The 13,101-nt window shown below is 31.4% G+C and overlaps 1 protein-coding gene across 1 annotated transcript; it reads left to right on the forward strand.

Moving 5' to 3' along the window:
• The first annotated feature begins 1,390 nt into the window (after nt 1–1,390).
• On the forward strand, nt 1,391–4,022 carry LOC148614324 (chondroitin sulfate synthase 1-like). Its single transcript, XM_088590442.1, has 2 exons — nt 1,391–1,999; nt 2,541–4,022. Exons 1-2 carry the CDS (start codon nt 1,391–1,393, stop codon nt 4,020–4,022), a joined length of 2,091 nt encoding a protein of 696 aa, XP_088446568.1.
• The last annotated feature ends 9,079 nt before the right edge of the window (nt 4,023–13,101 follow it).

The following is a 13,101-nucleotide window of genomic DNA, read 5'->3' on the forward strand; positions in this document are numbered from 1 at the left end:
TCTGTTATATATAAAAAGTGAAAGCTTGGTTAATTTCTTCGTAAACTTTTGCCATCCGACTACAGCTGCAATAATTGGTCTTCATGTAAAAGAGTAATTAAAGCATTTTTTTTTACTCTTCCCTTGAATGGATATGATAATGTGAGGACGAATCCTATGCCATGTTTCAGTACAAATGAATATATAAACAGCTCCCTAAGTGTAAATCTGCACTTCATTATACCAATATGTCATGTTTAATAACCACTGAATATCTGTGTGATCTTTCAGAAAACAATTCGATGCGCATGCATACTTGAATTGTATAGGTATGTTTGAAATTAAACTTGTTAGATGGTTGCTAGGTGTTCAATTTTCATTGAGTAAAATACAACTCACTGAGGCCACACAAATTATTGTAAATATTTCTGTAGTTATTGGTACTTTATGCGGCATCTCAAATATATTGTCTATAAAACCAAAGAAAATATAAAAATACTGATCTATGTAAATTTCTTACAAGCCATTTTTAAACAAATTCTGTTAAAAACAGTTCAATTCAGTAATTGAAACTCAAAAGAGGCTTTTTAACCATTATGAATATTCAAATTTGATCAACAATATCATTCTATTAAAAACAAGTAAATCACTTGTATGTATAGCACAAACTACCAAACCAAATTGGAATTTAACCTGTTCAAGTTACTTTAAGAAAAAATAGATGAGTCCCACTAACAATACTGTACAGTGACATTGTCCACAACCATGACATTCTTTTGATACCAGTCTGCTGAACATTCCAAATGATTGACAAAGCTATTGGGACATTTAAGATTACCAGTTGTTATTTAATGAGATTTAATGTGAATCTTTCCATAGCTATTTCCTATTAATTTAACGAGGTAGAATTATTATAAGGAACATAATTATTGAAATCAGTGATATGTTTGTATCATATTCAATTTCACTAAAGCAAATTAAGCTTTCATTTGACACTGAATGAAACCAAACCACGTTGCTTTGATGCTTATGTGAGATTGATGTCAAATATGCTAAATATAAAATTTCCAATGATTATCGATATTTGTGTCCCTTACCCTAGGTCTACCTCATTTAATATGATGCAGCTACCTGAGTTATTCAATTGTTCATTGGTTAGGGAAGTACAAATTTCATAAAAAGCAGATTGATAAGAAAAAAAGTGTCATGGCTGTAGCAAAGTCACTATATGATTTTTACTTTCAGAATCACCACCTTAAATTACATAAAAAGATAGCATACAGATAAATACAAAATGCGGTTTCTAAGTAGAAGAGACTCTCTAAAAATAATAATGATTAGTGTTTTTGTCGGAGCCCTAATATCTTACCAAAACTTTAGATATTTTAAACGTCATTGGAAAGTTACTTACATGCGATGCACAAGTCCGGAAGAAATTCAGAAAATACCTATTCTCATTGGAGTAATAACAGCTAAAAAATATCTAACTACACGAGCAAGAGCAGTCTTTAATACCTGGGGACAGACATGTGAAAGAAGTAGAGCTTGTAAAGTTGTGTTTTTCTCCAGCTCTAAGTCTGCTTCGAATGAAGTAACCCCAATTGTCAGTCTCCCGGACATTGACGATCAATATCCTCCACAAAACAAGTCATTATCGATGTTAAAGTATATGTATGACCACTACATTGATCAATTTCAATGGTTTATGAGAGTAGATGACGATATTTATCTGAAACCTGAAAAATTAGAATTGTTTTTACGTTCCGTTAATAGCTCAAAACCTCATTTCATTGGCAGAGCTTGCCTTGGCATTAAAAAAGAAAGAGACAAACTATTTCTAGGCAAAGATGGTTATTACTGTTGCGGAGGGGCGGGAATGGTTTTCAGTAACGCTGCGTTAAGAATGTTTGTTCCACAAATTGAATACTGTAAAAGGCACCTATTATCAATACATGAAGATATCGAAGTATCAAGATGCGTTCGTAGATTTACAGGGTTGCTGTGTACACGGTCATTGCAGGTAAAACCATTAACCTAAAATTCGCTCTGCATATACACTTAAAACTGCCATCTCCATGCTTTGTACGAAGTTCTTGTACAACATCAACTTCTTTGATTTCAGTATCATCAACTCGCTGCAAAGGTTCCATTGTATTTACTTAAGTTACTAAATGCAACTTGTCTCTGGAAATTGTAATCATTACCCTGATCTTAGATAGAGTTCCAGCTAGCTTAAACAAACGACAAAGATAAATTGCCTTAGATTAAAGCCGTCGTTTTCATTTTTATTTCGACATCCATGCTCTGCTTAAACGAAAATAGTGACAATTTCAAATATGAGCGTCGACCTTTATCTGTTATAAATGTATTCTTATATATATATTCACCAGTACTCAAAATTTAAGGTAGTCATGAGAGGAAATAATGAAGTTATTTGTTAATATCACCATAGTTGATTGCTTTTTTTTTGTTAATTTTGACAGCGTAAAATTACATAAAATTAGAAGATGTCTTCCTTGTTTAAAAAAAAATATGTTAACAATTGTATACGTTTATTTCAGGTTGCAGATTATTTTCATCTAGTTTACAGTCCAATTAAAAGGTCCGATCTTGGAACTATCGATTTTAATGCTGCAATCACACTACATCCTGTGAAAGATGCCAGGCTGCAGTACGATCTCCATGGTTATTTTTACAGATCAAAAATAATACATCTACAAGAAAGAGAGAGTCGGTTATTGACAGAAATACAAAACATCGATAAATCGTTATACAATCATACGTTTAAAAAGGATTTCCAATCTCTATATAATATTTCATACTCAGTACGTGGTTCTCAAACATCAAAAGATGATAAGTGGCACTTTATGCCAGATATAAGAATTAAAGATCTGAACAATCCTCGTTCTTACAATAAAAACATTAAACATTTGATGGATGTCCTCCACAGTGTTAATAATGGTGTAATGTACAAAATTAAAAAGTATTATAACAGGAAATCTTCCAAAAATTGTAATCGTATGAATAAAATGTATCTTTACAAAAGAATAAACCCATTTCGTTTTGTTGAATACATTATTGATCTGCATCTTTCTGATGGAAAATGTTCACAACGAAAATCAAATGTAAAAAATTGGCATCGTGAGGTAATAAGACATCATTTTCAAGAAATCGAAGTAACAGAGAGTCCTTTTACTGCAAACAATATCGAGTTAAACTTTGTGTCTTCGAAGGAACAAGGAACACCAAATGATTCTAAAAAGACCGTCATCCATTTCATATTGCCCCTTGCAGGAAGAATTGAAACGTTTAAATCTTTTATGAAAAACTACGAAAAAGTGTGTATGCAATCACACCAGGCAACAGAACTTCATATCAGTTTAATGAATGACAAACAGAATAAGTCATCCAAGCTAATTGATATCATTGAACAACATCGTGCAAAACACAGGGAACATAACATAGAAGTGATTTATACAGATAAGCCTTTTGCCAGGGCTGACGCTCTAACTGTTGGGATTTCTAGACTAAACAACGATTCTCTACTATTACTTATTGATGTTGACATTATTTTTGATAAAGAATTACTTTATAGAATTCGCATGAACACGGTAAAAGGTAATCAGGTGTATTTTCCTATTGTTTTCAACCTTTATGATCCAGCAATTATGTCGTTTGATAGCATACATAATAAAACAAAAGGGTCAAATTTTGAGTTGGAAGAGGGATTTTGGCGATGTTTTGGATATGGCATTGTCAGTTTGTTCAAAGGTGACATTGTTGCAGTTGGTGGATTTGACACATCAATTAAAGATTGGGGAAAAGAAGATGTTGACCTTTACACCAAATTTGTCTCAAAAGGATTTATAGTGCATCGCTCGGCCGATATAAGTATGTCACATCCATACATACCAAAAATATGTGACCTACATTTGAAGAAATTTAGATATAAAATGTGCATTGGATCCAAATTACAAGAATTTGCATCACAACGACAGCTTACAAATCTGGTAGGCCGTTTTCCAGGAATAATACCTAACTAATAGAAAAAAATGCACTTGATAAAACTCAATACTGACTCTTTTTATATATAATCTTAAAAAAGTTGACGACTAAGCTTTATATGTCCCATGGTTTAACCTAATAATAGAAATGTTTTGAATTAAATAAAAATACTCAAAATACTTGTATTTCATGGTATCACTACTGTTCTGTGATAATTTCCCAAAAGGAGCGGACTTTTTATTTCGAAAATACGAAAGAGTAATTTGAAACCTATGTTCTCTTGTTTGTAACTTTAGCAAAAAATTTTAAGAAATTTTGTTTGGAAATTACATGGGTATTATTTTTTCTCTTTTCTAGATATGGCTTATCATGCAAGTTTTGAAAAATATCAATGTTGGAAACTACCAAGAGTAAATATTTGAATTGAGAAAACCCACGAATATCTTTCCTGTAAAACAGGGGATTTAAAAAAAATAATGCTTTTATGTCTGATTGTACGCCATTCTTCATATGAAACAAGTAATTTTAAATATAAAGATGACAAATATCATATTAAAATAGATATGTACGAAACAAACCTCAATACTCCTTTGATAAACGCAAACACAAATAAAATTCTCAAATTAATCATTATTTCGATACATTATAGTTTGAAACCTTTCTAAAAGATTTCCCATTTTAAACATTCATAACGCATTTCTTAATTTTCTTTCAAAGGAGTGAAGTTTTCATTTGTTTGACAGCACCCAGTTGCAGTATATAAACAAAAACAGCTTTTTATAGACTTTTGAATAACTCGATGCGATTTCAAATTTTACGTTAAATTGGTGAATTCATATAATAAAACTACAACTTGACATTTATTAGTATTTCACATTAATGTGGTGCAATAGACCTATCAGAAATGTAGTAGGTGAGCACATGGAATCAGTATGATGTGTCAATAATGTTTAATTTCATTTTAATTTAGCTCAATTTTCTCTAAACTCATAATAATAATAATAATAACAATAATAATAATAATAATAATAATAAACCTACGTTTTTGTTCTTCATGAAAAATAAAACAATTCTTAATATTTTATTCATGGTTAATCATTTAAGTGACTTACATTCTGCTGTTGACACTTCCATTAAAACATTTGTTTAAGAATTATGAATATCATGGTACGATAATTATCATGTTTAACTTTGGTGTAGTTTTACCATACTATAAGGATAGGTCCTGATTTGTCTTAGTCTTTATATTTTACAAGCCAAGAATCTGTAATTCAGTATTGTCGTTGTTTTTGTATGGTCTTTGTTATTTGTGTTTTATGAATGGTTTTACTTCATTTGTTTTGGGGCTTTTTACAGTTTGCTTTATAGTATGAGTTTTGCCCATCTTTGATCATCATAGCATATAATTATTGTGTAATCGTATCTGTGTGGCTAGATATGGCTATCTCCTATTTTTATATTTATTTTGTGATAAGCATACTTTTGCTTCCATTTAGTAACAAGATGTATCCTCTCTTGATAACCCAATATGTAAGAGTAATCAAGGGAACAAAGATTCTTGCGGAAATCAAAAGAATGTAATCCACGGACAAGGACCAGATATGGATATCCGACACACAACAAAGAAAATAAAATTAAAAAACAAATAATACGTACAAAGTAACAAACGTAAATAAGCAACTAAGACTCCACTAAAAACAACTGGAAGCATGGATTGCTCGATATTATTTAATTCCGAGGTAGACAAAAAAAGATTGAAAACTAAACGAAAGAAATTGAAAAAAACACAAAACACAAACAAACAAAAAAAAACCAAACAAAAACAAAACAAAAAACAAAAATCAAAAAACAATTAAGATCACAATTAAGGAATGATAGTGCATCAAAGGCACAAAAACATTATGTTTAAATAATTGGCGGAGGAGGTTGGGCTTTGGGGGTAATTTCGAGATTTCTAATAGTATAGATTGGAAGTGTTTTGACTATAGGGAAACCTGTAAATGGCCTCATCACATGCCCATACATCATAATGAACATTCATGAATATAATACAATGTCAATCATAGAACAATTGTAGTATTCTGTCATTGCGCTGTAGATTCAGGGTCATACCATATTGGAAAATTACTTTTTATTAAAATAACCTACATGTACGAAGCCAAAGACTGGTCACTCTTGTACAGGGTACTCTATGTGTTAAAATTACTGGATCCGAGTTATTAACCAGACAATGAATACTAAGGTAAAATAATACTTATTATTCCACTTACCTTTGTTTCCTTTGATAGTTCCATTGTGCCAACCATGTTCCAATATTCTATGATAGTAGATACTTTTTTATAAAAAAAACCCATAATTCTCCATCAGCACCATGAGAACCGATTTGTTCAACGTGTCATAGTTTTCAATTTTTTTTCGACCTCGGAATTAAATAATATCGAGCAACACAGCATGTGCTTCTTAAAAGCAGAGGACACTAACCCTTATGATGCCTCTGATCCATGCTTCCAGTTGTTTTTAGTGGAGTCTTAGTTGCTTATTTACGTTTGTTACTTTGTACGTATTATTTTGTTTTAAATTTTATTTTCTTTGTTGTGTGTCGGATATCCATATCTGGTCCTTGTCCGTGGATTACATTCTTTTGATTTCCGCAAGAATCTTTGTTCCCTTGATTACTCTTTCATATTGGGTTATCAAGAGAGGATACATCTTGTTACTAAATGGAAGCAAAGGTATGCTTATCACAAAATAAATATAAAAATAGGAGATAGCCATATCTAGCCACACAGATACGATTACACAATGATTATATGCTATGATGATCAAAGATGGGCAAAACCTATACTATAAAGCAAACTGTAAAAAGCCCCAAAACAAATGAAGTAAAACCATTCATAAAACACAAATAACAAAGACCATACAAAAACAACGACAATACTGAATTACAGATTCTTGGCTTGTAAAATATAAAGACTAAGACAAATCAGGACCTATCCTTATAGTATGGTAAAACTACACCAAAATTAAACATGATAATTATCGTACCATGATATTCATAATTCTTAAACAAATGTTTTAATGGAAGTGTCAACAGCAGAATGTAAGTCACTTAAATGATTAACCATGAATAAAATATTAAGAATTGTTTTATTTTTCATGAAGAACAAAAACGTAGGTTTATTATTATTATTATTATTATTATTATTATTATTATTATTATTATTATGTTGTGTTTAGAGAAAATTGAGCTAAATTAAAATGAAATTAAACATTATTGACACATCATACAGATTCCATGTGCTCACCTACTACATTTCTGATAAGTCTACTGCACCACGTTAATGTGATATACTATTAAATGTCAAGTTGTATAGTTTTATTATATGAATTTACCAATTTAACGTAAAATTTGAAATCGCATCGAATTATTCAAAAGTCTATAAAAAGCTGTTTTTATATACTGCAACTGGGTGCTGTCAAACAAATGAAAACTTCACTCCTTTGAAAGAAAATTAAGAAATGCGTTATGAATGTTTAAAATGGGAAATCTTTTAGGAAGTTTTCAAACTATAATGTATCGAAATAATGGTTAATTTGAGAATTTTATTTGTGTTTGCGTTTATCAAAGGAGTATTGAGGTTTGATTTGTACATGCCTATTTGAATATGATATTTGTCATTTTTATATTTGAAATTACTTGTTTCATATGAAGAATGGCGTAAAAGCAGACATTAAAGCATTATTTTTTTTTTAAATCGCCTGTTTTACGTTGGTTTTCTCAATTCAAATATTTACTCTTGGTAGTTTCCAATATTGATATTTTTCAAAACTTGCATGATAAGCCATATCTAGAAAAGAGAAAAAATAATACCCATGTAATTTCCAAACAAACTTTCTTAAAATTTTCTTGCTAAAGTTACAAACAAGAGAAGATAGGTTTCAAATTACTCTTTCGTATTTTTGAAATAAAAAATCCGCTCCTTCTGGGAAATTATCACAGAACAGTAGTGATACCATGAAATACAAGTATTTTGAGTATTTTTATTTAATTCAAAACATTTCTATTACTAGGTTAAACCATGGGACATATAAAGCTTACTCGTCAACTGTTTTAAGATTATATATAAAAAGAGTCAGTATTGAGTTTTATCAAGTGCATTTGCTTCGGCAAAACTCAATCTTATGCTTTTGATCTATTAGTTAGGTATTATTCCTGGAAAACGGCCTACCAGATTTGTAAGCTGTCGTTGTGATGCAAATACTTGTAATTTGGATCCAATGCACATTTTATATCTTTCTTCAAATGTGGGTCACACATTTTTGGTATGTATGGATGTGACATACTTATATCGGCCGAGCGATGCACTATAAATCCTTTTGAGACAAATTTGATGTAAAGGTCAATATCTTCCTTTCCCCAATCTTTGATTGATGTGCCAAATCTACCAACTGCAACAATGTCACCTTTGAAAAAAAACTGACAATGCCATATCCAAAACATCGCCAAAATCCCTCTTTCAACTCAAAATTTGACCCTTTTGTTTTCTTATGTATGCTATCAAACGACATAATTGCTGGATTATAAAGATTGAAAATAATAGGAAAATACACCTGATTACCTTTTACCGTGTTCATGCGAATTCTATAAAGTAATTCTTTATCAAAATTAATGTCAACATCAATAAGTAATAGTAGAGAATCGTTGCTTAGTCTAGAAATCCCAACAGTTAGAGCGTCAGCCCTGGCAAAAGGCTTATCTGTATAAATCACTTCTATGTTAGCTTGGATGACTTATTCTGTTTGTCATTCATTAAACTGATATGAAGTTCTGTTGCCTGGTGTGATTGCATACACACTTTTTCGTAGTTTTTCATAAAAGATTTAAACGTTTCAATTCTTCCTGCAAGGGGCAATATGAAATGGATGACGGTCTTTTAAGAATCATTTGGTGTTCCTTGTTCTTTCGAAGACACAAAGTTTAACTTATCGATATTGTTTGCAGTAAAAGGACTCTCTGTTACTTCGATTTCTTGAAAATGATGTCTTACCTCACGATGCCAATTTTTTACATTTGATTTTCGTTGTGAACATTTTCCATCAGAAAGATGCAGATCAATAATGTATTCAACAAAACGAAATGGGTTTATTCTTTTGTAAAGATACATTTTATTCATACGATTACAATTTTTGGAAGATTTCCTGTTATAATACTTTTTAATTTCGTTCATTACACCATTATTAACACTGTGGAGGACATCCATCAAATGTTTAATGTTTTTATTGTAAGAACGAGGATTGTTCAGATCTTTAATTCTTCTTTCTGGCATAAAGTGCCACTTATCATCTTTTGATGTTTGAGAACCACGTACTGAGTATGAAATATTATATAGAGATTGGAAATCCTTTTTAAACGTATGATTATATAACGATTTATCGATGTTTTGTATTTCTGTCAATAACCGACTCTCTCTTTCTTGTAGATGTATTACTTTTGATCTGTAAAAATAGCCATGAAGATCGTACTGCAGCCTGGCATCTTTCACAGGATGTAGTGTGATTGCAGCATTAAAATCGATAGTTCCAATAATCTGCAACCTGAAATAAACGTATACAATTGTTAACATATTTTTTAAACAAAGAAGACTTGTTCTAATTGTATGCAATTTTACGCTGTCACAATTAACAAAAAAGGCGATCAACTATGTGATATTAACAAATAACTTCATTATTTCTTTTCATGACTACCTTAAATTTTGAGTACGGGTGAATATATATAAGAATACATTTATAACAGATAGAGGTCGACGCTCATATTTGAAATTGTCACTATTATCGTTTAAGCAGAGCATGGATGTCGAAATAAAAATGAAAACGACGGCTTTAATCTAAGGGCAATTTATCTTTGTCGTTGTTTTTTTTAAGCTGGCTGGAACTCTATCTAAGATCAGAGTAATGATTACAATTTCCGGAGACAAGTTTGCATTTAGTGACTTAAGTAAATACAATGGAACCTTTGCAGCGAGTTGATGATACTGAAATCAAAGAAGTTGATGTTGTACATGAACTTCGTATAAAGCATGGGGATGGCAATGTTAAGTGTATATGAAGAGCGAATTCTAGGTTAATGGTCTTACCTGCGATGACCGTGTACACAGTAACCTTGTAAATCTACGAGCGCATCTTGATACTTCGATATCTTCATGTATTGATAATAGGTGCCTTTTACAGTATTCAATTTGTGGAACAAACGTTCCTAACGCAGCGTTACTGAAAACCATTCCCGCCCCTCCGCAACAGTAATAACCACTTTTACCTAGAAATTGTTTATCTCTTTCTTTTTTAATGCCAAGGCATGCTCTGCCAATGAAATGAGGATTTGATCTATGAACGGAACGTCAAAACAGTTCTAATTTTTCAGGTTTCAGATAAATATCGTCATCTACTCTCATAAACCATTGAATTTGATCAATGTAGCGGTCATACATGTACTTCAACATCGATAATGACTTGTTTTGTGGAGGACATTGATCGTGAATGTCCGGGAGACTGACAATTGGGGTTACTTCATTCGAAGCAGACTTAGCGCTGAAGAAAAACACACATTTACAAGCTCTACTTCTTTCACATGTCTGTCCCCAGGTATCAAAGACTGCTCTTGCTCGTGTAGTTAGATATTTTGTAGCTGTTATTACTCCAATGAGAATAGGTATTTTCTTAATATCTTCCATATTTGTGCATCGCATGTAAGTAACTTTTCAATGACGTTTGAAATATCTAAAGTTTTGGTAAGATATTAGGGCTCCGAAAACAACACTAATCATTATTTTTAGAGAGTCTATTCTACTTAGAAACCGCATTTTTTATTTATCTGTATGCTATCTTTTTATGTAATTTCAGGTGGTGATTCTGAAAGTAAAAATCATATAGTGACTTTCCTACAGCCATGACACTTTTGTCTTATCAATCTGCTTTTTATGAAATTTGTACTTCCCTAACTAATAAACAATTGAATAACTCAGGTAGCTGCATCATATTAAATGAGGTAGACCTAGGGTAAGGGACACAAATATCGATAATCATTGGAAATTGTATATTTAGCATATTTGACATCAATCTCACATAAGCATCAAAGCAACGTGGTTTGGTTTCATTCAGTGTCAAATGAAAGCTTAATTTGCTTTAGTGAAATTGAATATGATACAAACATATCACTGATTTCAACAGTTATGTTCCTTATCCTAAATCTACCTTCATAAATTAATAGGAGATGGCTATGGAAAGATTCACATTAAATCTCATTAAATAACAACTGGTAATCTCAAATGTCCCAATAGCTGTGTCAATCATTTGGATTGTTCAGCAGACTGGTATCAAAAGAGTGTCATGGTTGTGGACAATGTCACTGTACAGTATTGTTAGTGGGACTCATCTATTTTTTCTTAAAGTAACTTGAACAGGTTAAATTCCAAATTTCGATACAAACTTAAGCAGGCTAATGCTGAATGATTAAATAACTTTATAGGTACAAATCTGCACTATATTGTACCAATGTGTCCTTCAAAATTACCACTGAACACCTATTTGATCTCTTGGACACTCTCTTTTAAGTATGAATCGCTGTCAATAATGGTAACATTTACCTGTAAATTATACCACCCGGCAGCGTGCTTAGGTAGTTTGTACTATACATACAAGTGAATAACGTGTTTTTAATAGAATAATATTGTTGATCAAATTTGAATATTCATAATGGTTAAAAAGCCTCTTTTGAGTTTCAATTACTGAATTGAACTGTTTTTAACAGAATTTTGTTTAAAAATAGCTTGTAAGAAATTTGCATAGATCAGTATCTCTTCTTTTTATTTTCGTTGGTTTTATATGACAATATATTTGAGATGCCGCATAAAGTACCAATAACTACAGAAATATTTACAATAATTTGTGTGGCCTCAGTGAGTTGTATTTTACTCAATGAAAATTGAACACCTAGCAACCATCTAACAAGTTTAATTTCAAACATACCTATACTTAGGATTCACACATTCTTTGAAATTCAAGTATGCATGCGCATCGAATTGTTTTCTGAAAGATCACACAGATGTTCAGTGGTTATTAAACATGACATATTGGTATAATGAAGTGCAGATTTACACTTAGGGAGCTGTTTAAATATTCATTTGTACTGAAACATGGCATAGGATTCGTCCTCACGTTATCATATCCATTCAAGGGAAGAGTAAAAAAAATGCTTTAATTACTCTTTTACATGAAGACCAATTATTGCAGCTGTAGTCGGAGGGCAAAAGTTTAGAAGAAATCAACCAAGCTTTCACTTTATATATATAACAGATTGTTTAAATTATTCATGTGGAGAATAATTTGAAGGACAATAGTTCAACCATGAAAAACATTTGTCACGGACACTGTCGAAAGAGTTCATGGTAAATCGATACTTGTGTGAATATAGACTGTGAAAAAATGATTTGCAGTGAGGAATGATTCGCCTTGAAATTGACGGTTGACGGAAATGTTAACTTCAGCCATCAAGGATATATCCTCACAACATTGTGTATGGGTTATTTATTTCATTGCATCTATTCACACGAATTTGAGACAATGGCCTCTACAGCTATTGATGAGTTTGCTGCATGTCTTGACCTACTATTAAATACCGACAAAGGAGGAAGTTTTACTAGATAAACTAATTATATGAAGTGATGATTTATCTAATAGAGAACATTCGACAACAGACATTACTTACCATTACGTTATATTACTCGACATTAGTCGACATTACCAATGTAGTTTCAATTCATTTGATTTATTTCGCTTTATCTAGATATATCATTTTAGCATGCTGGATGGGTTATAATTATTCTTTCTAAGCTTATCTTCATCTGTTATGTGCATAAATGACTAGTGATTCGTATATACTGTGAAGAACTTTGGAAATAATATAAATTTGTTGAATTAATTGAAGGTAGATACTGTATTTTGAATTGACCACAAAAATGCATTTTAATTGCCACATTTGCACCTAGTAAATAAAGACCCAAGTATTCATATATAAACGATAACTTTAAAATATTTTTGGATGGCGTGGAGAACTACGCAAGA

The sequence above is a fragment of the Perna viridis genome, chromosome 6 (genome assembly GCF_037379345.1).
Source record: "Perna viridis isolate PV_CMFRI_1.1 ecotype Kerala chromosome 6, ASM3737934v1, whole genome shotgun sequence".
NCBI lineage: Eukaryota > Metazoa > Mollusca > Bivalvia > Mytilida > Mytilidae > Perna > Perna viridis.